Here is a 26,204-nt window from a genome sequence, read left to right on the forward strand (position 1 = left end):
AGGTATACAACTAAAACTACAAAAGAAACAAGAGCTATATTATTTACTAGCTGTTTCTACCCATTCTTCACACAGGAGTTTGAGATTTTCACGGCTGTAAATATACATTAGTTTAAAAAAATCTGGTAACTCTATAGAGATGTACATTTGGGACGTCTTAATGTACAGTAAGTAAATATGAATTCATGGTTCTTGGCGTTACCCGAGGAGCCCCCGTAGCAGACACGGTAAAAAATGATAGGAACATTTTTGTCATTTATTAGATTCTACACACTGGAGGCACAATCCAAATTTTGATCCATTTGTCCATTTGGGCGTTATTGTTCATGCAACACAAGCCACGCATCGGTAATGATGTCATTATTTCATCCCCTTAGGGGAGGTTTATTAAAATTCTAATTACATAGTTTTCCTATTTCCCACTTGAAGAATACCTATGCTACATTTCAGCTTCCTAAAATATCAGGAAGTAAGAGAATGAGTGAGGGGTTAGTCAGTGAGTGAGGGCTTTCGCATTTATACACTGCCGTTCAAAAGTTTGGGGTAACCCAGACAATAACAATTTCGTGTTTTACATGAAAACTGACTTTTATTTATCAAATGAGTTGCAAAATGAATAGAACATATAGTCAAGACATTGCCAAGTTTAGTAGAAATTATTTTTATTTGAAATAATAATTTTGTCCTTCAAACATTGCTTTAGTCAAAGAATGTTCCTTTTGCAGCAATTACAGCATTGCAGACCTTTGGAATTCTAGGTGTTAATTTGTTGAGGTAATCTGAAGAAATTTCCCCCCACGCTTCCTGAAGTACCTCCCACAAGTTAGATTAGATTGATGGGCACTTCTTGCGTACCATACGGTCAAGCTGCTCCCACAACAGCTCAGTGGGGTTGAGATCTGGTGACTGCACTGGCCACTCCATTACAGACAGAATACCAGCTGCCTGCTTCTTCCCTAAATAGGTCTTGCATAATTTGGAGGTGTGCTTTGGGTCATTGTCCTGTTGGAGGAGGAAATTGGCTCCAATCAAGCACTGTCCATAGGGTATGGCATGGCATTGCAAAATGGAGTGATAGCCTTCCTTATTCAAAATCCCTTTTACCTTGTACAAATCTCCCACTTTACCAGCACCATAGCAGCCCCAGACCATCACATCACCTCCACCATGCTTGACAGATGGCGTCAGGCATTCTTCCAGCATCTTTTCACTTGTTCTGCATCTCACAAATGTTCTTTTGTGTGATCCAAACACCTCAAACTTTGATTTGTCAGTCCATAACTTTTTTCCAATCTTCCTCTGTCCAATGTCTATGTTCTTTTGTCCATATTAATCTTTTCCTTTTATTGGCCAGTCTCAGAAATGGCTTTTCCTTTGCCACTCTGCCAAGAAAGCCAGCATCCCGGAGTCGCCTCTTCACTGTAGTCGTTGACACTGGCATTTTGCTGGTACCATTTAATGAGGCTGCCAGTTGAGGACCTGTGAGGCGTCTATTTCTCAAACTAGATACTCTAATGTACTTGTCTTCTTGCTCAGTTGTGCACCGGGGCTTCCCACTTCTCTTTCTGCTCTGGTTAGAGCCTGTTTGTGCTGTTCTCTGAAGGAAGTAGTATACACCGTTGTAGGGAATGTTCAGTTTCTTGGCAATTTCTCACATGGAATAGCCTTCATTTCGAAGAACAATAATAGACTGTCAAGTTTCATATGAAAGTTCTATTTTTCTGGCAATATCGAACCCACAAATGTGATGCTCCAGATACTCAACTAGCTCAAAGGAAGGACAGTTTTATAGCTTATTTAACGAGCAAACCCATTTTCAGCTGTGCTAATATAATTGCACAAGGGTTTTTGAGAGTTTTCTAATCATCCATTAGTCTTCTAATGCGAGTAGCAAACACAATGTACCATTAGAACACTGGAGTGATGGTTTCTTGAATTTGGCCTCTATACACCTATGTAGATATTCCTTTAAAAACCAGACGTTTGCAACTAGTATAGTCATTTACCACATTAACAATGTATAGAGTGTATTTCTGACTAATTTAGTGTTATCTTCATTGAAAATACAGTGCTTTTCTTTCAAAAATAAGGAAATTGTCTGGGTGACCCCAAACTTTTCAACGGTAGTGTATACAGTATATAGATATCAGAATACTCAACACAGAGTAAACTACTTGAAAAAAGCATCAAGAAACACTGGCACATACTACAAACAGATGAAGACTTACAAGAAATTCTACATCAATAGCCACATTTGGTGTACAGAAAAGCACCTACTGTACTATTAAAACATCACTTATCAAGAGCCACGTCAAAGAACTCAAATTAGAGATGAGAGATGAACCAGACCCACCTGAACTTTCAGATTCGGGACGGGATCTGAGTCCGGCTTGGGTTTTCGCACCTAACTCGAATCCCAAAACGAGGCAAAACGTCATCATCCCACTGTTGAATTCTTGCAGGGTTTCGTATTCTATAAAGGTCACGGTGATCTGCGCCATTTTCACTCCAGCTGTGGAGAGTGTACTGAACAGACATGTCCATCTCAAAGCTGGGTTGTGGGGCATAGACGTGGAGCTGGTGGCTACTGTGGGGCTGGTGCATCAGTCCAGGGGTGCTCTGTCTGTCGTCTGCTGTTTCTGACAAGGGGGCTCTGTCCATACATCCAGGAGCTCTGCCTCCGTGTTAAAAACCAAGTACTGTATACTGTGTATATCCAGGGACTAGTGTGTCCTTTCAGTATCAGTCTAGAGGTGCTCTGTCTGCCATCTGTATCTGACATGTGGCTGCTGTGTCCTCCAGGGATGCTCTCTCCACCGAGGGGTGATCTGTCCATTCATCCAGGGGCTCTGCCTCAGAAAAACTAATATTTGATTAATTTAAAAAAAAATTATATTTTTTTGTACTGTACCCCAGTATACACCCAGGGCTTCTGTGTCTGTATAGGGTTGCTCTGTCTAACCATCCTGGGGCTCTGCCCTAGTGTTAAAATATAAAACTAATATTTTATTAATTAAAAAAAATAAAAAATAGTGCTTTACCCCAGAATACATCCAGGGGCTGCTGCGTCTGTACAGGGGTGCTCCGTCCATCCATCCAGGGGCTCCACCCCAATGTAAAATTAAAATAATAAAAGCTAAAAAGCCTAAAAAATAATTACTAAAAAAAATATATTTTTTGTTTGTGCTGTACCCCAGTGTACTATACTTTTTTTTTTTTTCATAAGTACTGTGTCACTGCCGGTCAGACTGCAGTATATTATTATTTAGTACTCATACACATATTGTGTGACACTGTGGGTAAAGGTGGTACACAGTAATATATTTTATTTCATACGTATACACATATTGTGCAACACTGGGGGTGAAAGTGCTACCACAGTAATATATTTTATTTCGTACTCATACACGTATTGTGCGACAGTGTTGGTGAAATTAAACCGCAGTGTTTGATCACTATTTCTGACTCACACAGGTATTGTGAGACACTGTGGGTGAAGGTGATACCAAAGTAATATATTTTATTTCGTAATCATACATGTATTGTGTGACATTGTTGGTGAAATTAAACCGAAGTGTTTGATTATTATTTCGTACTCATATACAAATTGTGACACTGTAGTTGTACATTTTTTGTACAAATTGTGGTGTGCTGTACCCCACTTTGTTCATGTTTGTTGATACTTGGTAGATATGGAGGACAAACAATTGAGAGGAAAGCAGGAATCACATACTAGTGCTGCAGCCAATGGCATAAACTTGAGTCGGGGTATGTAAAATTAAAGAAGCAATATCATTTTACAGTGGTAAAGAAAAAGAATATAAAAAGGAACGTTAGCTGCAGAGAAAAATAAAAATGGCAATATGCCATTCACCACAAAAAGATACAAGTAAAAGACTCAGCAATTGGCCTTTATTTATAAGTGGTAGACCTCAACTGTCAGTGAGGCAACTTCTTCTGCTCCTCATTACGATACAATAACTTTTCACTCAGTCTAGAAGAGGTGTCAAAAAAAAAGCAGTAGAACAAACTGTGGTTCAGAACCATCACACATTCCTGAGGAACATTTAGGGGTGTCCACATTAGCTATTTGTGAGTCTGACATTTCTCACACTGTCCTCATAGAAGCCTATTTCACCTCTTTCCACCATCTTCACCATCTGTACATGTGGTGTGCAGTACATGTAAAGATGGTGATGAGGGCATAATAGAAATTGAGGATTCATGTTTGGAAGTGGAACAGGATGAGGGGAATATGCATATACTACTACTATCTGACACTGAGGATGTTGATGATGTTGTGTGTGTAAGTCATCTACACGTGGCTGCAGTTCTTGCCCATAATAAAAAGAAAGCCACTGTGATGCCTGGGCATAAGACAAAAAAATGATTATTTTTTCCACAAATACTGATAATGATTGTGAATGCACCTGCTCCATTTGTGAGGCCAAAGTTAGTAGAGGTAGGGAAGTTAACCATGTAGGCACCTCATCCATGTTATGTCATTTGTGGTGAATTCATTACATATTTTTTACAAGAGTATAATGTGATTAACACCCTCAACATCAACCTCCTTATTAGTGATTAGCGGTAGTCCTTCCAAAAACATTTGTGTGGGGACCCACACAAAGCAAGCACTTCAGCCACAAAAGTGTCAGACCCTGTCACTGAAGTGCTTGGTTTGTTACACTGTGCATGTCCTTTTTAATATCCAACATAAGGGTGGGAGGTGGGAAGAAGGGCCCAATGACAATTCATCTTGCACCACTTTTAATTTCTGCAATGCTGTGAGGCAGTGTTTCATAGATGTGCTATAAAATGCTGTGTGCTTGTGTCGCTGCTCTGTCAGTTAGTAATCAGCCAGATTGCTGCAGCCTTTGGCTTAAAATGTAGGAAAACAATATTGTGAGCTGTGAGGTGGACAAAATTGACTGGAAATGACTGGAAATTAATGTTATTGAGGTTAAGAATACTGTAGTAACAAAAACTGGCTAAAAGTCTGTGATTTTAGCTGTTTTTATAATTAAAAAAAAAAATACAGATCCAAAACCGAAACCTACAAGAGTGGTTGGAACAAACCCAATACAGATCCCCAAAAAATGCAAAACACATGATTTGGGTAGCCGCACACACCTAGTTAATATGCCTCCCTGTTCCTCATTCCAAAACCCAATGGGTTCGACCTATCCTCTGAACAGATTTGTAGAACCCCCTAGTTTCGCATGGAAAGCCTCCGCTCCATTGTTCTAGCTCTGGAGCCTGGGGACTTTACAGTGTTTCTGTACATTCAGGATGCATATCTGCTAATCTCTATAGCTCTGTCTCAATGATTCTTTTGGTTTGATACACTTCAACAACATTACTAAATTGGAGTGCTGCCTTTTGGGCTTGCTATGGCACCCAGAGTATTTACCAACTTTATGGCAGTCATAGCAGCACACCTACATCATCTACAACTAACAATGGTCTTTCTAAAACATAACAGGTGTCTCATTACCTGAAAAAAAGTCATCCCTCATGCCATCGCAAAGGACGCTACATCTGGGAGCTCTTTTGGACTCTCTAACCCAGAGGCTCTTTTCCCCTGTGGACAAAATTTCAACATTACAGGACAGAGTCTGCCAGCTACTTCACTCTTGCTGAGTGTCTATCCACTCAGCCATGTGAGTCCTAGCATTGATTGTCTCAACCTTCGACGTGGTATAGTATGCTCAGTTCCATTCTCGGCCTCTACAGCACTTGCTCCTATCCTAGTGGAAGGACAGCCACATCTGATCATATCACAGATGCTGATCCTCTATCCAAAAGTTTGGTTGTCCCTAACCTGGTAGCTTCTTACGACATACTGTACCTGGACAAAAGATGCCCCTTCTGGATTCCAGACTGGGTACTCCATACTATGGATACCAGTCTCCACGGATGGGGGGGCTGTGACCGGACAGCACTCCTTTCTGGGCCATTGGACTCCAGCAGAAAGTTGCCAATCAATGTCCTTGAGTTACAAGTGGTATACAGAGCACTCACTCTGGCACGCACTATTCTTCAGGGCTGACCAGTCCAGATTCAGTCCATTAATGACATGGAGGTAGCAAAACTCAATCATCAGGGCGAGACCTGCAGTCAGATAGCGATGCAGAAAGTGTCCCAAATTCACAAATGGGACGAATTTCATCTTTCAGCTGTCTAAGCAGTCTTTATTCCAGTGACACTCAACTGGGAAGCAGACTTCCTCAGTTGCCAGGATGTACATGTGGGTGAGTAGGCTCTACACCCAGAGGCTTCCAGCTTCTAGCAAACAAATAGGTTCTGCTGGATGTATACCTCATGGCCTAACAACACAAGGTTCCCATGTACGGATCCATATCAAGGGATCCAAAAGCAGCATTTGTGGATGCCCTAGCAGTGAAGTGGACCTTCTGTTTACCTTTCCTCCTGTATTCTCCTTTAAACTCTGTCAGCGACCAGACCTACTCTCTCAGAGTCCTTGTCTACACCAAGAGCTAGCCCATCTGTCTTTAATGACATGGATCTTAAGTCATCCATCTCAAGAATGGCAACAATTTTCAGAATACAGTGCGCAATAAATACAGAAGTGCAGCTAAAAAATATACATAAGTGTGCATCCAAAAACACACTGAGGATAGACAGAAGTGGAAGATATGTATATTAATAATAGCGCTCTCCAATAACCATGTTAACTGACACCCATGTGCAAAAAAATCCCAACATGGGAGTGGATTCACCGTATAATGAAGGAACAGGGTATCCTTTTTCCTCCTGGTCACATGAAACCAAATGGTCACGATGGAGTGACTCTTATTTCAAAGGACTCAATGATGGGCCCAATTCACAATCTATGAGAGAAAAAATATAAGCACCCCCTAATCCTTTGGCAAGGATAATTAGTGGAGGTACTTATAGTGCAAAATATAGTGTAGTACGCCTTTAAAAATGAAGTCACATTTATTTTTTACAAAATGCACGTACAGAAAAAACAACTTAAAAAAGCATGTCAATCTCCATAAGACACATCACCATCGTCAGAATCTTTCCAGGGGTTTCTAATGGCGTCAGATGGAGAAAAAAGGAGAGGAAAAAGAATCTGTCAGAGTTGAATGACGAGATAAATACCTTTCAAACATTGGTACATCCTTATAAAGAATCAGAAGAATTTAAGACTCTAGAGAAATCCCTTCTATTGAAAATGGATAAAAGTACAAAGGAGTTAAGGGAAAGGAAACTTAAAAAATTGAAAAGGGATTCGAGTGATGTCGAACCAATGGGATCAGATGTTAATCTGGAACCTTTGGAGACTGATATCGGGACAGTAAGAACGTTCCCTGCCAAAAAAATTAGGAATAAAGCTAAATTAGGCAGCATGAAAAAGGGCCAAGATAGGGTTCCAAATGTCTCTTTTCCTCCCAAAACTCAATATGGGAGATTTCCTCCTAATAGAGAATCACCTCTGTGGAGAAGGAATGATAGTCACCATTCCTTTCAAAGAAACCAGGGACCACAGAACTATAGAAAATGGGACTCTTCACGGAATAGATCATGGGAACAACAACAAAAAAATTCACCCATTATAAATAGGAATTTGGATGGATGGGAGAGAAATAGGCGTTCATTTAAGCAACCAATGCATGATAATAGATCCTTCCTTGCCAGTTCCTCAAATAGGTTTCAACCATTATCAGAGGCTAATTCCTCTTTTTTAGAGTGGGGCCCTAGGACACCGGGAAATCTCCGGTAGTCATACAGGATACACAGAGGAGAAATAAAATTACTAGAAGAGGAAAAAGAGCAGGGAAAAATAGGAGATTTAAAAGAAATCCCCCCCAGCACCTAAATGTAATTATTTCTGAACCAATCTCTACAGACGATGATTCTACTGAGGGAAAGAAAATGTGACTTCATTTTTAAAGGTGTACTACACTATATTTTGCACTATAAGTACCTCCACTAATTATCCTTGCCAAAGGATTAGGGGGTGCTTATATTTTTTCTCTCATAGATTGTGAATTGGGCCCATCATTGAGTCCTTTGAAATAAGAGTCACTCCATCGTGACCATTTGGTTTCATGTGACCAGGAGGAAAAAGGATACCCTGTTCCTTCATTATACGGTGAATCCACTCCCATGTTGGGATTTTTTTGCACATGGGTGTCAGTTAACATGGTTATTGGAGAGCGCTATTATTAATATACATATCTTCCACTTCTGTCTATCCTCAGTGTGTTTTTGGATGCACACTTATGTATATTTTTTAGCTGCACTTCTGTATTTATTGCGCACTGTATTCTGAAAATTGTTGCCATTCTGTATTTCCTTATCCTATTTCATTATTTGTGCTGCAAACATGTATAAATTCAGAGAAAGTAGGAATGAATTAATTCAGAGTACTTTCAAGGATGCCAATAGAAATGTTGATTTAATGGATGATGATTTAACATCAATATTTAAGAAATTAGAAATAGTTATGCAGAAAGAGAATAGGATGTGGTGGGAAGTTGTGACACTTGAACACTACCAATCAGTCCATCTCATACCTAAAGGTTTAAAATTAGTTAAAACCCCGTCGTTCAATTCTGCAGATTCAAATTTTAGAAATGAATGGGAGACCATTCTTAACTCTTGTTCCTCTGCACTGATGGAACTTATTATTAAGGAGAGGAAAAAGAATCTGTCAGAGTTGAATGACGAGATAAATACCTTTCAAACATTGGTACATCCTTATAAAGAATCAGAAGAATTTAAGACTCTAGAGCATAGGTTCTCAAACTCGGTCCTCAGGACCCCACACAGTGCATGTTTTGCAGGTAACCCAGCAAGTGCACAGGTGTATTAATTACTCACTGACAAATTTTAAAAGGTCCACAGGTGGAGTTAATTATATCATTTGCGATTCTGTGAGGAGATCTGCAAAACATGCACTGTGTGGGGTCCTGAGGACCGAGTTTGAGAACCTATGCTCTAGAGAAATCCCTTCTATTGAAAATGGATAAAAGTACAAAGGAATTAAGGGAAAGGAAACTTAAAAAATTGAAAAGGGATTCGAGTGATGTTGAACCAATGGGATCAGATGTTAATCTGGAACCTTTGGAGACTGATATCGGGACAGTAAGAACGTTCCCTGCCAAAAAAATTAGGAATAAAGCTAAATTAGGCAGCATGAAAAAGGGCCAAGATAGGGTTCCAAATGTCTCTTTTCCTCCCAAAACTCAATATGGGAGATTTCCTCCTAATAGAGAATCACCTCTGTGGAGAAGGAATGATAGTCACCATTCCTTTCAAAGAAACCAGGGACCACAGAACTATAGAAAATGGGACTCTTCATGGAATAGATCATGGGAACAACAACAAAAAAATTCACCCATTATAAATAGGAATTGGGATGGATGGGAGAGAAATAGGCGTTCATTTAAGCAACCAATGCCTGAAAATAGATCCTTCCTTGCCAGTTCCTCAAATAGGTTTCAACCATTATCAGAGGCTAATTCCTCTTTTTTAGAGTGGGGCCCCAGGACACCGGGAAATCTCCGGTAGTCATACAGGATACACAGAGGAGAAATAAAATTACTAGAAGAGGAAAAAGAGCAGGGAAAAATAGGAGATTTAAAAGAAATCCCCCCCAGCACCTAAATGTAATTATTTCTGAACCAATCTCTACAGACGATGATTCTACTGAGGGAAAGATTTTTAACTTGTCTGATAAAACCCTAAATACTCATGAAATAAGTGTGTTACGTAAGGGTCTAAAGTTCTCTCCCTCAAGTATGGCTAACTCATTTGATATCTTTTTGGATGTTCAAAAATTCATTAGAAAATTAACCATTAAACGTTTCTTTCAGATTAAAGAGGAGAAGGGAAATGAGGGTCTTCAAGAAATTGGTGAATGTGAAGCTACTACTTCACATTTCAAACCCCCTTCTACCTTTTATCCCACGCAGGTTAGGGGTAACTGCTTGGAGGTTTTTAACAAAGTGGTTTGTGATGAAATAGAAAAGATTGTGGTACAAGATAAGAATAAGAATAAAAACAAGAATGTGAAATTAAATTTAACCAAAAAAGAGTATGAGGCGGTTCGATCTTTGAAAAATGATACAGAACTGGTTATTAAGCCTGCGGACAAGGGTGGAGGGGTGGTCCTGATGGGTAAGGATATGTATATGCAGGAAATATATAGACAATTAAATGATGGCAAAACGTATTTAAAATTAAAATCTGATCCTACTAATAGAATAGCCAAAGCATTGCAAGATATGAGCACAAAAGCTTTGGAAAGTAATGTCATAACCAAGAAGGAGTTTGACTATTTGAATATATCAGAGCCATCGATTCCCACCATGTACATTCTCCCTAAGATTCACAAGGACCCCCTCCACCCCCCAGGAAGACCAATAGTCTCAGGATGTAATAGCCTAACGAGTAATTTATCCGCTATGGTTGATTACCACCTACAACCACTTGTTCAAAAAACAAGGGCATTCCTTAAAGATACAGGAGATACACTTAGAAGGATTAATCAGTATAAGTGGGAGGAGGGAGACTTTTTGTGTACAGCGGATGTCTGTACTCTGTACACTATCATTGATTTGGATAAGGGACTACTGGCAGTCTCCTACTTTTTGAATGCAAGTACCCTCAGTACTTCACTAAAAACTTTTATTTTGGACAGTATAAAATTTATTTTGTTGAACAATTATTTTATCTTCGATGGCACCTTCTACCTACAGAGGGTAGGCACTGCCATGGGCACCAGGTTTGCCCCCAGCTACGCTAATTTATTCATGGCCTATTGGGAAGAACATCAGATTTGGCATGATGGCGGGCTGGTGGCGGGCCTGGTGTCCTGGCAGCGCTACATCGACGATATTTTGTTTATATGGCGTGGTGACGAAGAGTCACTTGATACTTTTTGTGAAAATTTGAATCACAATGACATGGCTATACAATTGGTTTTTAACAAGAGTCAGAAGGAAGTTACCTTCCTAGACTTGAGTATTTATATCTGGGATGGTCAGATTAACACAAGAACCTTTAGAAAAACCACAGACTCAAATAGTTTCATAGAGAGAATGAGTCAGCATCACGCCAATTGGCTGGATGGTATTCCATTCAGCCAATTTGCCCGCATAAAAAGAAACTGCACTGATGAACACATATGTGATCAACAACTTAATGAAATGTCGGTACTTTTTTCAAAAAAAGGTTATTCTACTGACCTTTTGGAGAAGGCCAGATTAAAAGTAGCCAAAATAGAAAGAAAGGAGTTACTCAAAATTAACCCCAGTCCCAAACCAAAGGATGAACGTTTCCAATGGGCAATAATCAGTCAGTATAATAGATCCTTTAAAAATATAGAACGAGTCTTCAGGGCAAACTGGAATATACTAAAACAAGATTCAGTTTTGGGCCCGAGATTACCTGAGAAACCACTTTTTATCTATAGGAGGGCGTCAACACTTAAAGATCAGTTGGTAAAAAGCGGTATTGAAAATAATCCCAGACAAAGCATAAGAACTAAGGGTTTTCACCGCTGTGGTGAATGCTTAATGTGTAGGACAGTTAAAACTCCGTTACGAAAAATATCTGAATTTACAGTACATGGCCAGACCTATCCGATAAAGGAGTTTATAACATGTCACTCCAAAAATGTGGTTTATATTATGGAGTGTACTTGTGGATTCTTTTATGTCGGTAGAACGGGTAGGTGTGTCAAGGTCAGGTGGGCTGAACACATTTACAATATCCGTAAAGGTCTGGATACCCATACAGTTTCACTTCATTTTAAAAAAATTCATGAATCAAAAGAATGTTGTCTAAAATCTTTTTGTGGTATTCAAATGATTCTCCCAAAATGGAGAACCAGAGATGTGCAGAAAAGGCTTGCACAGGCAGAGAACAGATGGATTCACAGTTTGGGCACTCTAACACCTAGAGGCCTAAACGGTGAGTTCGAATTAAAATGTTTTCTGATTTAACTCTTTTTTTCTCTGATTATATGTACTGTGAATTCACGTATATGTATTATTTCCATATATGGTAATACTTGCTTTTATTCATTTTTAATTTTTATGGATATTGAGAGGACTATTATATGGATTAAAATCCTATGGACATACCAATGCTGGATTATGATGACATCTAACGACACTTAGGACGTAAGGAATCCGGAATTAAGGCTGGTGATCAAAGTCCGTTTCTATGGAACGCAAACACAGTGACTTCTGGCAAGCCGTGAACCGCATATGGAACGCAAATACCGGAAGTTCCAAGAATGACTGATACGCATGACGTACTTCCGGTTTCGACGCGAGCGACCATGAATGCGGGAGGTGTGGGTTTCTGATTGTAATTATGTACACCTGATGTCCCTAGTTAGAAGGGTTTAAATTACTGAAGCTTCTCTCATACAGCCATGCTTCTGACGAAGGACGGATATCGTCCGAAACGCGTTAAGCGTGGCTGTATTTTACTTGGACTCCTACACTCACTGGTCGGTCACAGGGTGAATGCTGCATGGTGTAAGTGTTGGGCATCCGGAGCTCCCTCACTTCTGAACTGGACATCTGACGCCATTAGAAACCCCTGGAAAGATTCTGACGATGGTGATGTGTCTTATGGAGATTGACATGCTTTTTTAAGTTGTTTTTTCTGTACGTGCATTTTGTAAAAAATAAATGTGACTTCATTTTTAAAGGCGTACTACACTATATTTTGCACTATAAGTACCTCCACTAATTATCCTTGCCAAAGGATTAGGGGGTGCTTATATTTTTTCTCTCATAGATTGTGAATTGGGCCCATCATTGAGTCCTTTGAAATAAGAGTCACTCCATCGTGACCATTTGGTTTCATGTGACCAGGAGGAAAAAGGATACCCTGTTCCTTCATTATACGGTGAATCCACTCCCATGTTGGGATTTTTTTGCCCATGGGTGTCAGTTAACATCCATCTCAAGAGCAAAAGGGTTCTCTCGTCCTTTAGAACAGACTATACTAAAAGCATAAAAATCAGGCTCTGCCTGTATCTATTAGAGGGTGTAGCATACTTACTTCCAGTGGTGCTCTTCCAGGTGCTATGACGCAAAGCGCTGGGAAACTGGATAGGAATATACTAACGATTTTAATAAAGAATTAAAAATTCATTTTTACTGTTGCAACAGATAATTAAAACAACGATGTATACAGTTAAAATTTAGGGCATAGTATAGCACTGCAATAGGTTTTTTTAACCTTGAAAAAGCTGTGGTAAACAGCGAAACGCGTCAGTGGATTGGCTGGACTCTCAATTCTCACACCCCTAAAAACGCCTAGAAGTCAGATATAGGAACCCTGCCATCAGCGAATTGAACATCTGCAAAATTTGGGACCTGAGCGATCAATCGGACCAAGTAGCATCTTGAACCAAGTCAGCAAGGTCAACTCTAACTGCGGTTGGTAATATTATCATTCGCTTACAACTGTTCCTGGACTGTGGCATATATTATGGGGATGAACTGGCTCTTTTGAGTACCGGCCAACAGTATACAATCCATATTGAATATATGGGACTTTCTAAAACCTATTGCAGTGCTATACTATGCCCTAAATTTCAACTGTATACATCGTTGTTTTAATTATCTGTTGCAACAGTAATAATGAATTTTTAATTCTTTATTAAAATCGTTAGTATATTCCTATCCAGTTTCCCAGCGCTTTTTCCTGTTTATTTGTATTTTAGTTGTGAGGTCTAACTAACCTCGTTATATTAGCTGCTATAAGAAAAGCAACTCACTACGAGCGCCAAAGGTAATTACTTAGTAATTCCATTCTTTGCTATGACGCAAAGGTCTTTAACGTTTCAAGAACCCTTGCATTTCTCCAGAATGGATTGAATCTAGGACTCTGCCTAGCCACTCTTAAAGTACACATCATTGCTTTTTCTGTATGGTTTCAATACAGGATTGCTCCATTGACGGATGTTTGCACTTTTCTTGAGGGTATCGTCCATGTTTAACCTCCCTATGTCCCTCCAGTGACTCCTTGGGATCTGTCAGTACTGTAGTTCTAAATTCACTTCAGAAGCCTCCCTTTGAACTTCTGGGTTCAGTGGATCTTCAAAGGTTAACAGTAAAAATGCTGTTCCTTCTAGACATTGTATTTGCCAGATGGGTATCGGATTGGGAGTGTTCTGTTGCTCCCCTTTTCTGATCTGTCATCAGGGCAGGGCCACTCTGTGTATCCAATTTGGTTACCTTCTTAAGGTAATGTCCTGGTTCCACCTTAATGAAGACATTGTGGTTAAGGCCTTGGTCTCCTCAGGTCTCTCAACAGGGGAGACTTCCCTTGATGTGGTCCGTTCTCTCCATATCTATGTAGATCATACCACTTTTATCAGAAAATCAGATTCTCTCTTTATCCTCTATGAATTTTACAACCGAGGTTGGCTAGCTAACTGACTCTGGCCAGGTGGATTTACATGGCTATCTCACAAGCATACACACAAGCTAACCTTCCTGTGCGAGCTGCAATTTCTACTCATTGTATTCGCTCTGTGGGACCTTATTGGGTGGCCCACTGAGGTGCATCTGCCAAACAATTTGCAAGGTGGCTACATGGTCTACTATCCACACCTTTCTTAGGTTCTATGCCTTTGATACATTTGCCTCCCAAAATGCTTCATTTAGATGCCAGATTCTTTTGTCCACTCAGGAGCATCCCCTCCCTTAAATAATTGCTTTAGGACATCACTATGTATTCCCTGTAGAGCCCTATGGAACCTGAAGAAAAGGAGTGTTATGGTAACTTACCTTTGATAACTCTCTTTATTTGAGATCCATAGGGTCCACAGGGCACTCGCCCTAACACACCTGGCTTATATGGGTTTGTTGCATTGGTCACTAGTTCCTTTCTCCTATCTGTGAGAGTGTGTTCTTCTGTGTACCATATCTTCATTCTCTCCTGTCCTGCTCCTGCATTGGGCCTGTTATCGAGTCTGACCCGCCAAAGCATGGAGGTGGGGTTATAGGGTGGAAGGTCTGATGCATCTTGGGATATTTGAAAGTTTAACTGTTTGGTGCCCGGACCTGATCCACCACCTTCAACCCCAATGTATTCCCTGTGGACCCTATTGACCTCAAAGAAAAGAGTTAACAGAGGTAAGTCTACCATAACTCACATTTTTTACTTTAAAGCAGGCCTGCCTATGTCCCTCCCTGCATCTTTAGGTGTACTACGTCTAGGAGGACTCACCGGTGATGCAGTTTGGGGGCTGGTGACTTAGGAGCTCACCACTGATGTGGAGAGAGCATTTCTAATGACCCTTAGGGCCACCAGCTCACTTTGCTGGCTGATGAAGGCCTGTGATTGTTCCTGGATGGCCTGTGTTTGCTCCCAGATAGCCTATGTCAACTGGAACATCTGGAGATTCATCTCACAGGCCATCTGGGTGCCGGTATCTGAGGCCAAAATGGTTGTGCAGTTGAGCTTCCGCAACTGATAGGTAACGGTATCCATGTGTTGGGATGGTGATCCATGAACACCATCTGGAGGTGCTGGAAGCTATTGAGGAACAGTGGCAGATCCTCCACACTTGGGGTGGGGGGCCAAGGCATAGCCAGAGTGGGTGCCTGCTGCTGGTTTGGTGTGCTGGGGGCTCCATGAGAGTGAGGATGATAGTGTCCTCATCCTCCTCCTTCTTTGATGAATATACCACCAGCCCCACAGGTCTGTCCAGAACGACAGGCTCAGGTGATGGTGCAAGCAGTGGAGGCATTGCAACATGAGAAGGATCTAAACAGAGAAATATAATGGTAAATAAACACACTTGCACTATACAAAGAAACTCTGTTGCTTGTAATTTACACCAACTAACAATGCATGTGTTAAATATATCCATGCTTGAGAACAGGTGCTTTCAGTAGTAAATGATTGAAAACACCACAATGTAAGCATGGGTTTTATTTGATTTTTTTCATGTATTTTTCCATCCAGAAAAGTTTACATATCAGTGTGTTTTTAGTATGATAGTAATAAATAAACACTGATATGTTTGTGGCATAATTACATTATGTAATGTTTGCAGGCCTTAATGTCATATTGCTAATGTAATTTGACATTATAGTTAGATTACAGAGACCTGCTGACACATGGGGATGTCTGTAATGTTGTATGTGTTTTTTCTGTTTTGTACACACCGGCCTCCTTCTCGTCCATTTGAGTGTGCCACCTTTTTTGTTGTTGCAGTAGCTGAGGAAAAGCAAATGTAAACCCCCCCCCCCCCCCCCCCCAGTGTTTAATGGTTTGTAATACATTTGTGTTCGGTATGCGATCCCAGCAGGCAGGATGCCGGCGGTCACAATACCGACGCCAGCATCCCGATGTTGATGATCCTGACAGGGGTGAGTTAAGCATTAAAACTCCCCCTCTAACTGCAACCCAACCCTAACCTTCCCCCTTAGTGCTTAACCCTATCCTCCCTGCTTTGTTCCTAAACCTAACCCCCTACTCCTTGCAGCCTAAGCCTAGCCATCCCCCCTTAGTGTCTAACCCTAACCCCTCTGGTGGTGCCTAACCCTAACCTCCCTCTCTGCAGCCTAACCTTAACCTCCCACTATTTTGCAGCCTAACTTTAACCTCCCACCCCCTGCAGCCTAACCCTAACCCCCCTGGGTGCTGCCTAAACCCCCCTTGCAGCGATATCCTAAGCCTCCTGGCTATACTTACCTTACCTGTCGGGATTCTGGAGTCGTGATCCTGACCTTTTTTGGATTCTGGCATCTGTGTTCTGAAGGGTGTCGGGATTCTGGCATCTGTATTTTGACTGCTAGGATCCCGACAACCGGTATCTTGAATGTATACTTTACATTTACCTATTGCTGAAGATGCATCATAAAGGATACTAAACACTATAATAATGTGCTAATGGACTTGCTTAGAGAACTATACTGTTTGTCGAAATAAGGCCATCATTGCGCACACTTGCAAATGTCCTTTAATCTGCTAAAGTGGCTCACACTCATACGATTGAAAAGATAACATATACAGGATTTCCAAACACAAACTTAACCTACAGTATTCTGTTCTGTATGTACAAGTTTTCCTTTGTTTGGGTTTTTTTTTTTGGGGGGGGGAGAGGGGAATTATGGCTTTTTTTAAATAAATTAATTTTTTAAGCTTTTTTAACTATGTTTTTTTTTATAAAATTGGTGATCATATTATTTTACATATTAACATATGTTTGCAGGCAATGCAGATAACATTTTAATTATTAATTTTTTTATTAATTTTTTAAAACTTTTTATTTGTAGAAAGACAGAAAGGCAACTGTACAATACAAAAAGTGATTGCATAATAAAAGTTATAAACAATTCTCCTTGTCTTTTAAAAAAAAATAAACGCATGAGATAGGGATAACTATAGAAAGTAAAAGAAAGGGAAGAAGAAGAAGAGCAGGGGAAAGAGGAAAGGAAAAAACAAAGGGTAAGAAAAGGATCAATCCAAAAACTTAATTTTTTTTATTAATTATATATCTGTAACATAATAATTTGTCCCTGAAGAGGTCAAAAAAGGAAAAGTTGACACTGATTTAGGTTGGTATATTTTTGAGGTTATGGTGGAATGAGCTACCTGCATTTGTTGCGTAGGTCCTAGTTTTCCACATCCCCTTCTTCTGTGACACAGTCATCTTTTATGCTTAGACACTGAGGAGGGATGCGAAAACTGCCACCACATAACAGACCAGAGCGCAGCTTTTTTCATAACCGAAGTGGACATTTATGCCAGAGCATGTCTTTCCGGGGGCACACACAGCTGGCTCAAAGGTCAAAATGGCCAATCTGGGACTTAAATAGGGGCTGTGAGGTACAACTCGGATGACCTTTGGGTGCCGATGGGTGACTTTCTTTCAAAATGTGCAACTCACATTCCAGTTGTTCAAAAACTCTCATTCTTTCTAGTGTGAATTCTCACGACAAGTCACATACGAGTTATATTTGACCCAAGAAACACAGACCCAATTATATTTGGATCATGGTAAGACGGTAGATGCACAACCAACAATTAAATGCAAATGCTTTTTTCTATTTTTTTTTTACCTAATCTGTCTTTATTGGTTTTTTTGCATATGGCTGATACTGATATCCCACCCCATTTACTAAAAAATCCAATTCTTTTTACTATACTCTATATTTGGCTTATTTTATGACATAGATTCAAATTGATTTCCCATCACACAAACCATTTACCATTTCTGCAGAACACAGATTTTAAGAGAGTAGAGACGTCTCACCCTTTCCACATGTGTAATGGGGAAGGACTCCACTCTATTGGCCAAATTATTGATCCTCACTCTAAAAAACACTTTGATTTTCTGAGGCTATTGTGATATCCCATTAAAATAAGGTTGACATTGTTGACAACAGTGTAGTGTCCTGTGCCATTTTAAATAAAGTTTACTTTAAAAAAAAACCAGCAGTTTCACGAGGGTCAGTTGGAGCCGTGGTAAGGAAAGAGCTGGCGACGGAATTAAGCAGAGGTGAGCCACATAACACACATACTCTACTCCCTTCATTGGCTGCCTGTAAGATGGCGAATCATCTTAAAAATTGGCTTACTGAGCTTCAAAGCACTTCATGACCAGGGCCCAAGGTACCTGAAGCAGCTACTGACCCCATACTGCCCCACTCGATTACTGCGATCTGTAGATGAAGGACTTTTAGCAGTACCTAGAATCTCCCATAATTCATCTGGGGGCCGAGCTTTTAGTCATGTGGCTCCGACTTTATGGAACTCATTTCCCCGCACATTGCGAGAGGCCCCAACTATAGAATCCTTCAAAAGTAGTCTCAAGACTTTCCTTTTTACTCAAGCATTCCCATAATTGTCCCTTTAGTGTCTACATGCGTCTGTATTTTATGAAAAGCTGTTCTGTACTTCATTATTTTCTGTACTATATTATGCTATGTATCTGTTAAGCGCCTTGAGTCCTATTGGATAAAGAGCACTATATAAATACAATTATTATTAATATTATTATTATTATTATTATTATTATGAGCAGCTGAGAGAGGGGAGACAAGTAAGCTGATAATCTGAAAGTTGCGTGAGAGAGTAAGCAGAAGGGCGAGATACAGCAGTGGGAGTGCAGCAATTAAGAAGTAAGAATGCCATGACACCCTCAGCCAAGAGAGCACACAGCAATTGTCAGAGAAAGGAGAGTATAAAGACTTTATACCAGTGCTGATTTACCTACACCTGAGGGGAAACTGACTCCGCAACATCCATTGACCTGGGTGAGAAAAATCCATATTTATACTGTAACCTGCTCCACTGCAAAGGACATTGGGGCAGATATATTAACCTGGAGAAGGCATAAGTGATAAACCAGTGATATGTGCAAGGTGATAAAGGCACCAGCCAATCAGCTCCAATATGCAAATTGACAGGAGCTGACTGGCTGGTATGTTTATCACCTTGCACTTATCACTGGTTTATCACTTCCTTATGCCTTCTCCAGGTTAATACATCTGCCCCATTATCCTATATTTACTATACCTATGCAGCTAATAACACAGGAAGCAGCTCCAGTTTGTTTGAAACAATGGCCCTCATTCCGAGTTGATCGGTCGCAAGGCGAATTTAGCAGAGTTACACACGCTAAGCCGCCGCCTACTGGGAGTGAATCTTAGCTTCTTAAAATTGCGACCGATGTATGCGCAATATTGCGATTACTAACTACTTAGCAGTTTCAGAGTAGCTCCAGACTTACTCTGCCTGTGCGATCAGTTCAGTGCTTGTCGTTCCTGGTTGACGTCACAAACACACCCAGCGTTCGCCCAGGCACTCCCACCGTTTCCCCGGCCACTCCTGCGTTTTTTCCGGAAACGGTAGCGTTTTCAGCCACACGCCCCTGAAACGCCGTGTTTCCGCCCAGTAACACCCATTTCCTGTCAATCACATTACGATCGCCGGAGCGAAGAAAAAGCCGTGAGTAAAAATACTTTCTTCATAGTAAAGTTACTTGGCGCAGTCGCAGTGCGAACATTGCGCATGCGTACTAAGCGGATTTTCACTGCGATGCGATGAAAAATACCGAGCGAACAACTTGGAATGAGGGCCAATCATCTTTAATACACAGAGCTGCAATATTTTCTCATGGCTAAATGAGACAATAGCTGCATATCACTATGTAACAAGATAACCGGACTCCAACGTACACGTAGAGACCCCCTGCAGAGACACCAAAGTTATCTGGGACTTTAATATTGTCTGCATAGATTGATTTTTTATTATTGAGCAACATAGTATTAATCTCAGATTTAGTTATACTGCCATTGGTGTAATGATTTAAAGTGTATATGGGGGCTGTGATTTTATTAGATTGTGTGTTCAAGTTGATTGAATCAAATCTTTCCCTTCCCTACTGTAATCAGCTCCTTTCCGGGTTACGTAGTAAACCATTAAGGCTAGAATTTTTCGGGTTTTGTGTTTTGGTTTTGGATTTGATTCCACGGCCGTGTTTTGGATTCGGACGCATTTTGGCAAAACCTCCCTAAAAAATTTTTTGTCGGATTCGGGTGTGTTTTGGATTCAGTGTTTTTTTTTTTTCAAAAACAGCTTAAAATTGGGGGTCATTTTGATCCTTTACAGGTTGAGTATCCCTTATCCAAAATGCTTGGGACCAGAGGTATTTTGGATATCGAATTTTTATGTATTTTGGAATAATTGCATACCATAATGAGATATCATGGCGATGGGACCTAAGTCTAAGCACAGAATGCATTTATGTTTCATATACACCTCATACACACAGCCTGAAGGTCATTTTAGCCAATATTTTTTATAATTTTGTACATTAAACAAAGTGTGTCTACATTCACACAATTCATTTATGTTTCACAACACCTTATACACACAGCCTGAAGGTCATTTAATACAATATTTTTAATAACTTTGTGTATTAAACAAAGTTTGTGTATATTGAGCCATCAGAAAACAAAGGTTTCACTATCTCACTCTCACTCAAAAAAGTCCGTATTTCGGAATATTCCGTATTTGGATATGGGATACTCAACCTGTAGTATTATTAACCTCAATAACCATAATTTCCACTCATTTCCAGTCTATTCTGAACACATCACACCTCACAATACTATTTTTAGTCCTAAAATGTGCACCAAGGTCGCGGGATGACTAAGCTAAGCAACCCAAGAGGGCGGCACAAACACCTGGCCCATCTAGGAGTGGCACTGCAGTGTCAGACAGGATGGCACTTAAAAAAATTGGCCCCTAACAGCACATGATGCAAAGAAAAGAGAAAAAGAGGTGCACTGTGGTCGCTGGACGGCTAAGCTAAGCGACACAAACACCTCAATATCACAGGAATTATTTGTTCTAATCAATGGTATTATTGGTCCAAATCACTGGAAGAAAATTACAAAATCACAGGAATTATTCATTCTAATCAATGGTATTATTTGTCCAAATCACTGGAAGAAAATGGCAAAATTACTGGAATCATTTGGCAAGATCACTGTAATTAATAATTAATTATAAATCACTGATATTAATTGGTAAAATCTCGCTATCGCCTGCCTAGTGAAGTGGAATCTAGATGGGATTTTGTACAAGGGACACAATAACTTCATCAATTGTCTAAACCCCAATGCACTAATGGCGGAAAACGGGCGCACGTCTAACAGCGCACTGATTATACTGAGAACTGATTATACTGATCAATCACTGATTATACTGAGCACTGATGATACTACGGAGAACAGACACTGGGCAGCGAGAACAGCACTGGACTATTGTACTGTAGTATACTGGTCACCACAATGCAGCACTGACACTGAGCACTGTACTACTGTACTGTACAACTATATACTGTTGGTCACCAAAATGCTGCACTGTACTACTATATATACTGCTCACAACAATGCAGCACAGATATGGATACTTGAAGTGACACGGAGCTGCAAGATACAGCAATGGCCTACTGTACTGTACAACTATAAACTGTTGGTCACCAAAATGCTGTACTGTACTACTAAATATACTGCTTACAAAAATGCAGCACAGATATGGAATGGATACTTGCAGTGACACGGAACTGCAAGATACAGCAATGGCCTACTGTACTGTACAACTATATACTGTTGGTCACCAAAATGCAGCACACAGAGCACAGATATTTGCAGCGCACTGAGCACAGATATGGAGCTTTTCAGGGAGAGAACGTAGATATTTGCAGCACACTGAGCACAGATATTTGCAGCACACTGAGCACAGATATTTGCAGCACACTGAGCACAGATATTTGCAGCACACTGAGCACAGATATGGAGCTTTTCAGGCAGAGAACGCAGCCACGTCCTCTCCGTTCAATCTCCAATGCACGAGTGAAAATGGCGGCGATGCGCGGCTCTTTATATAGAATACGAATCTCGTGAGAATCCGACAGCGGGATGATGACGTTCGGCCGCGTTCGGGTTAACCGAGCAAGGCGGGAGGATCCGAGGCTGCCTCGGAACCGTGTAAAATAGGTGAAGTTCGGGGGGGTTCGGATCTCGACGAACCGAACCCGCTCATCTCTAATTAAGGCGTCTATTTACTAAGCCTTAGATGGAGATAAAGTTGCTGGAGTTAAAGTACCGGCCAATTGGCTCCAAACTGTCATTTTTCAAACACAGCCTGTAACATGACAGTTAGGAGCTGATTGGCTGGTACTTTATCTCCAGCGACTTTATCTCCATCCAAGGCTTAGTAAATAGACCCCTTAGTCTTTTATGCAAAACCATGTCTGCCTTTATTTGTGTCTGGGGAAAACCTTGCCTCTCTGCCAGGAATAGGGAAGAGCTGCTGCTGAAGGAGGAATATCCCATCAAGGTATACCTGACCTGTACCACGTGGGGTACACACTTGTCATACCGGGGTATTACACTATCACTAGATTTCCTTGTCTCAGAACATTTGGCCTTTACTTCTTCAAGCCCAATATTATGTTATCAAGGATTTGAAATCTATACCAGCTGGTGACTGGGGCAACACTCTGGACAATCTGCTATTGTGATCTTCCCCAGCCCGAAGAGCAAATTGTCTTAATTGCAGGTTCTAAAGCACTCTTCTAGATGACTGGACCCTTTAAACAGATATTGCTCAGTAGTTGGAGCACTTTCCCTCTTTGTCAAAAGAAGACCTCCTTGAAATGCTATCATACTCTTTGACCAATTTCCCTGTTGCTAAATATGCCAAAATATTTTGTAGTATTTTTTATTTGGCTGCCCTGAAGAGTATTTTGCACATGGATCCAGAATTCTCCACTTCTTCTAGAACTATTTAAGGAAAAACTTTTTTTTACTATACTAATGTGGACTGGTTGGAGGCATCGCTCCAGAAGGAAACTCAAGCCAAAAATGTCTTTGCCATGTGAGAAAGTTTTGTTGATATTCTGTCTCATCACTAGGTAATCTATTTAGCACTGCTTATGCAACACCCTATGGTATGAGACCCGTATGTACTGACCCACCAAATTCTTTATGAATATTTTTTGAGATGATGGGGCAGATGTATTAACCTGGAGCAGGCATAAGGAAGTGATAAACCAGTGATAAGTGCAAGGTGATAAATGCACCAGCCAGTCAGCTCCTGTCAATTTACATATTGTGGCTGATTGGCTGGTGCGTTTATCACCTTGCACTTATCACCAGTTCATCACTTCCTTATGCCTTCTCTAGGTTAATACATCTGCCCCAATGTTTGTTTTTTGTTATATGCTTCATGATATGTTATGTGTTGTATAACCCTCTGAGCACATTGTACACAACTTTTTCTGATGTATCTGGATTTTCTATTTTTGTCAATGACTTTTTTATGTGAATATAACTTCTGCTTTAGTGCGTTTATCACCTTGCACTTATCACTGGTTTGTCTCTTCCTTATGCCTTCTTCAGGCTTAATACATCAGCCCCAGAGTGTCCATATTAAACCCTGAACTGCATAGAAATGCACACTTTTGGGAGAATCTAATCTTCTTTTGAAGTCCAGATTTGTGGGGATGTTATTTTACTAATATGTGTATTGTTTAAAAACCAAACAATGGAGTTGCCTTAACAAATCATGTGCTAGGAATATTGGTTGGGGGCTTTAATATAAAATGTCTAGGTTGGGGAATGTCCATGCAAAAATTATATATTTATATTCACGGGCATCGATCCCATCTACATCCTCAGTAAGGTGGATGAGGTCATGGTTTTCATGACACCTGCACATGTCCCTTGGACCTCCCCTCAGGGCACATCAGCCAGGGAGACATATAAATCTAGGCAAGGGTGACTTCACATAGTTTTAGTCATTCAGTTATACATTTATGCTGAGTGCAAGGGATAGAAAGATAAGAAACTAATTTAGACCTCTCATCTCTCATCAGTTTATGGAACTGTGCTCTGACCTCCTCCTGCTGTGATGATCTCTGCTCTGTTATTACTACAAACCGCTCTCTGACCAGACTGGACCTGTCATGCAACGATCTCCAGGACTGTGCAGAAAAGCTTGAGATGTGTGTGAGGCCCACTCTGGAACTTCTGGTGTAAGATTATTGAATTACATCCATTCAATGTATTATGTTTAAAAGTGTATTTATACTTGTATGGCATGTGCGATATGGTTTGTGGGGTTAATGTTAGACTGAGTTAATACAAGTTCTCTTCCCTTCCATTTATAGTTACCTAGCCTTTTGGACAACAGGACAGAATTACTAGACGTCCTGTGAGGTCTATTTCAGTTTCCCTCGTTACTGTTTCCCCCTCCCCTGATTTCAAGCGCAATGTAATTTGCTGTGCTGTATAAGAAACTGTTAATACAATAATAAATACATTTCTACCCCTTCCTTCACCTGTTTTCAGGTCATACATATATAGTGACTGTACATATGCCCATTTACTGGTTGGTTGCACCAGAGGCTTAGTATTGGGAATAAGCTGGGAGAGCCCATACCGTGTCTAAGGTTTGCATAGCAGCATGTCCATTCCAGGCATGCCTTTATATGCTTAGTAGGCAAAATTCAGCCAAGTGCATATGTGGGACAATTGACTTATCAATTTGAAACTTGCGGAGACTCACAGCCTCTCATGAGTGTTAAGTGGGCCTAGTGCCCACAACTGTTGGGCAACCTAAACGGCATAGTGGAGATAGGCCTTGTGTCTACCCACCATTGACTGGCAAATAGAGCTAGTGCCTAAAGTGTGTGGCCAAAGGGGAATCTAGGGGCTGAGGCAGGCCTCTAGGGCTCTCTAGGGTCTAGTGGCATCACAATACAATTAAGTACTAAAACCCCATTGAGTTTATGACTTCTGGGCCTTGTTTTTATCTTGACATCTTAACTTGGGCAGGAGAGGACAAAGTGTCAGCTCTTTAGCACCTGAACACTATGCTGACCCAGGACATTCTCCTTTGGTCTCCAGCCACAGGCCCCTTCTTCTTTAGTCTTCGCCCACCGGCCTTTTCCAGCCAGTGGCAACTTTTCTTCATTTCATGGTAAATTCTCTCATTATACTTGATGTCTCTTTTACTTTCTTATGTCCACTGTCTTTCTTCTTCTTTTTGGTATCTTCATCTTGTTGGCTTCATCTCTTCTCTTTGGTACCTTCTTCCTTCTTGCTCCTACAGCAGTGATCAGTCCTCCTTCTGTGGGCTCATCTGGGCCCAGTTCCACAATAAAATGTTGCCAGTTTTTCATGTCTAATAGCCCAGTATAATGGAGTTGCATATTATTTTAGGTTATGTGTTCTTTTTACACTTACCCTGGTGCACACATTCAGAAATGGCAGATGTGTAATCCTAGCAGGAATGCTGGACCATCTCACCAGAATAGAAAATTCTAAATGAGTTCTGAAGTGCTCTAAGTGGACAGTTTCTACTCTATGTTACAGGTTCAGAAGGTCCCATAAATTCAGGGCTGGACTGGCCAGGAATATAATTCAAGGGCTAAACGAGAATTGGATTTAAGTTTGGGGGATCCAGGGCAACTCATTTGTGCCAACCCCCTAAAAACACCACCATTCCCTACACCAGCACTCACTGTCTGTCCCCTTTTTTGCTGTGCTGTGCAAGCTTTTATCACAGCAACAGTCAGTATTCCCAACATGGTGGTTCCTCTCAGCTGCACTGCCCAGTCCCATTCACACTGACTATGACAGCATTGCGGCATCATTATTAGTTAA

At 40.7% G+C, this 26,204-nt stretch overlaps 1 protein-coding gene across 1 annotated transcript in view; it reads left to right on the plus strand.

Annotated features, from left to right (window-relative positions):
* Positions 1–26,204, plus strand: part of LOC135057162 (NACHT, LRR and PYD domains-containing protein 3-like) — a 79,671-nt gene that overhangs the window by 50,086 nt on the left and 3,381 nt on the right. Inside the window, exon 5 of the mRNA XM_063963061.1 lies at positions 24,413–24,571. Within this exon, the coding sequence (XP_063819131.1) occupies positions 24,413–24,571 (159 nt within the window). The remainder of the gene's footprint in view (positions 1–24,412; positions 24,572–26,204) is intronic.

This window comes from Pseudophryne corroboree, chromosome 3 (genome assembly GCF_028390025.1).
Source record: "Pseudophryne corroboree isolate aPseCor3 chromosome 3, aPseCor3.hap2, whole genome shotgun sequence".
NCBI lineage: Eukaryota > Metazoa > Chordata > Amphibia > Anura > Myobatrachidae > Pseudophryne > Pseudophryne corroboree.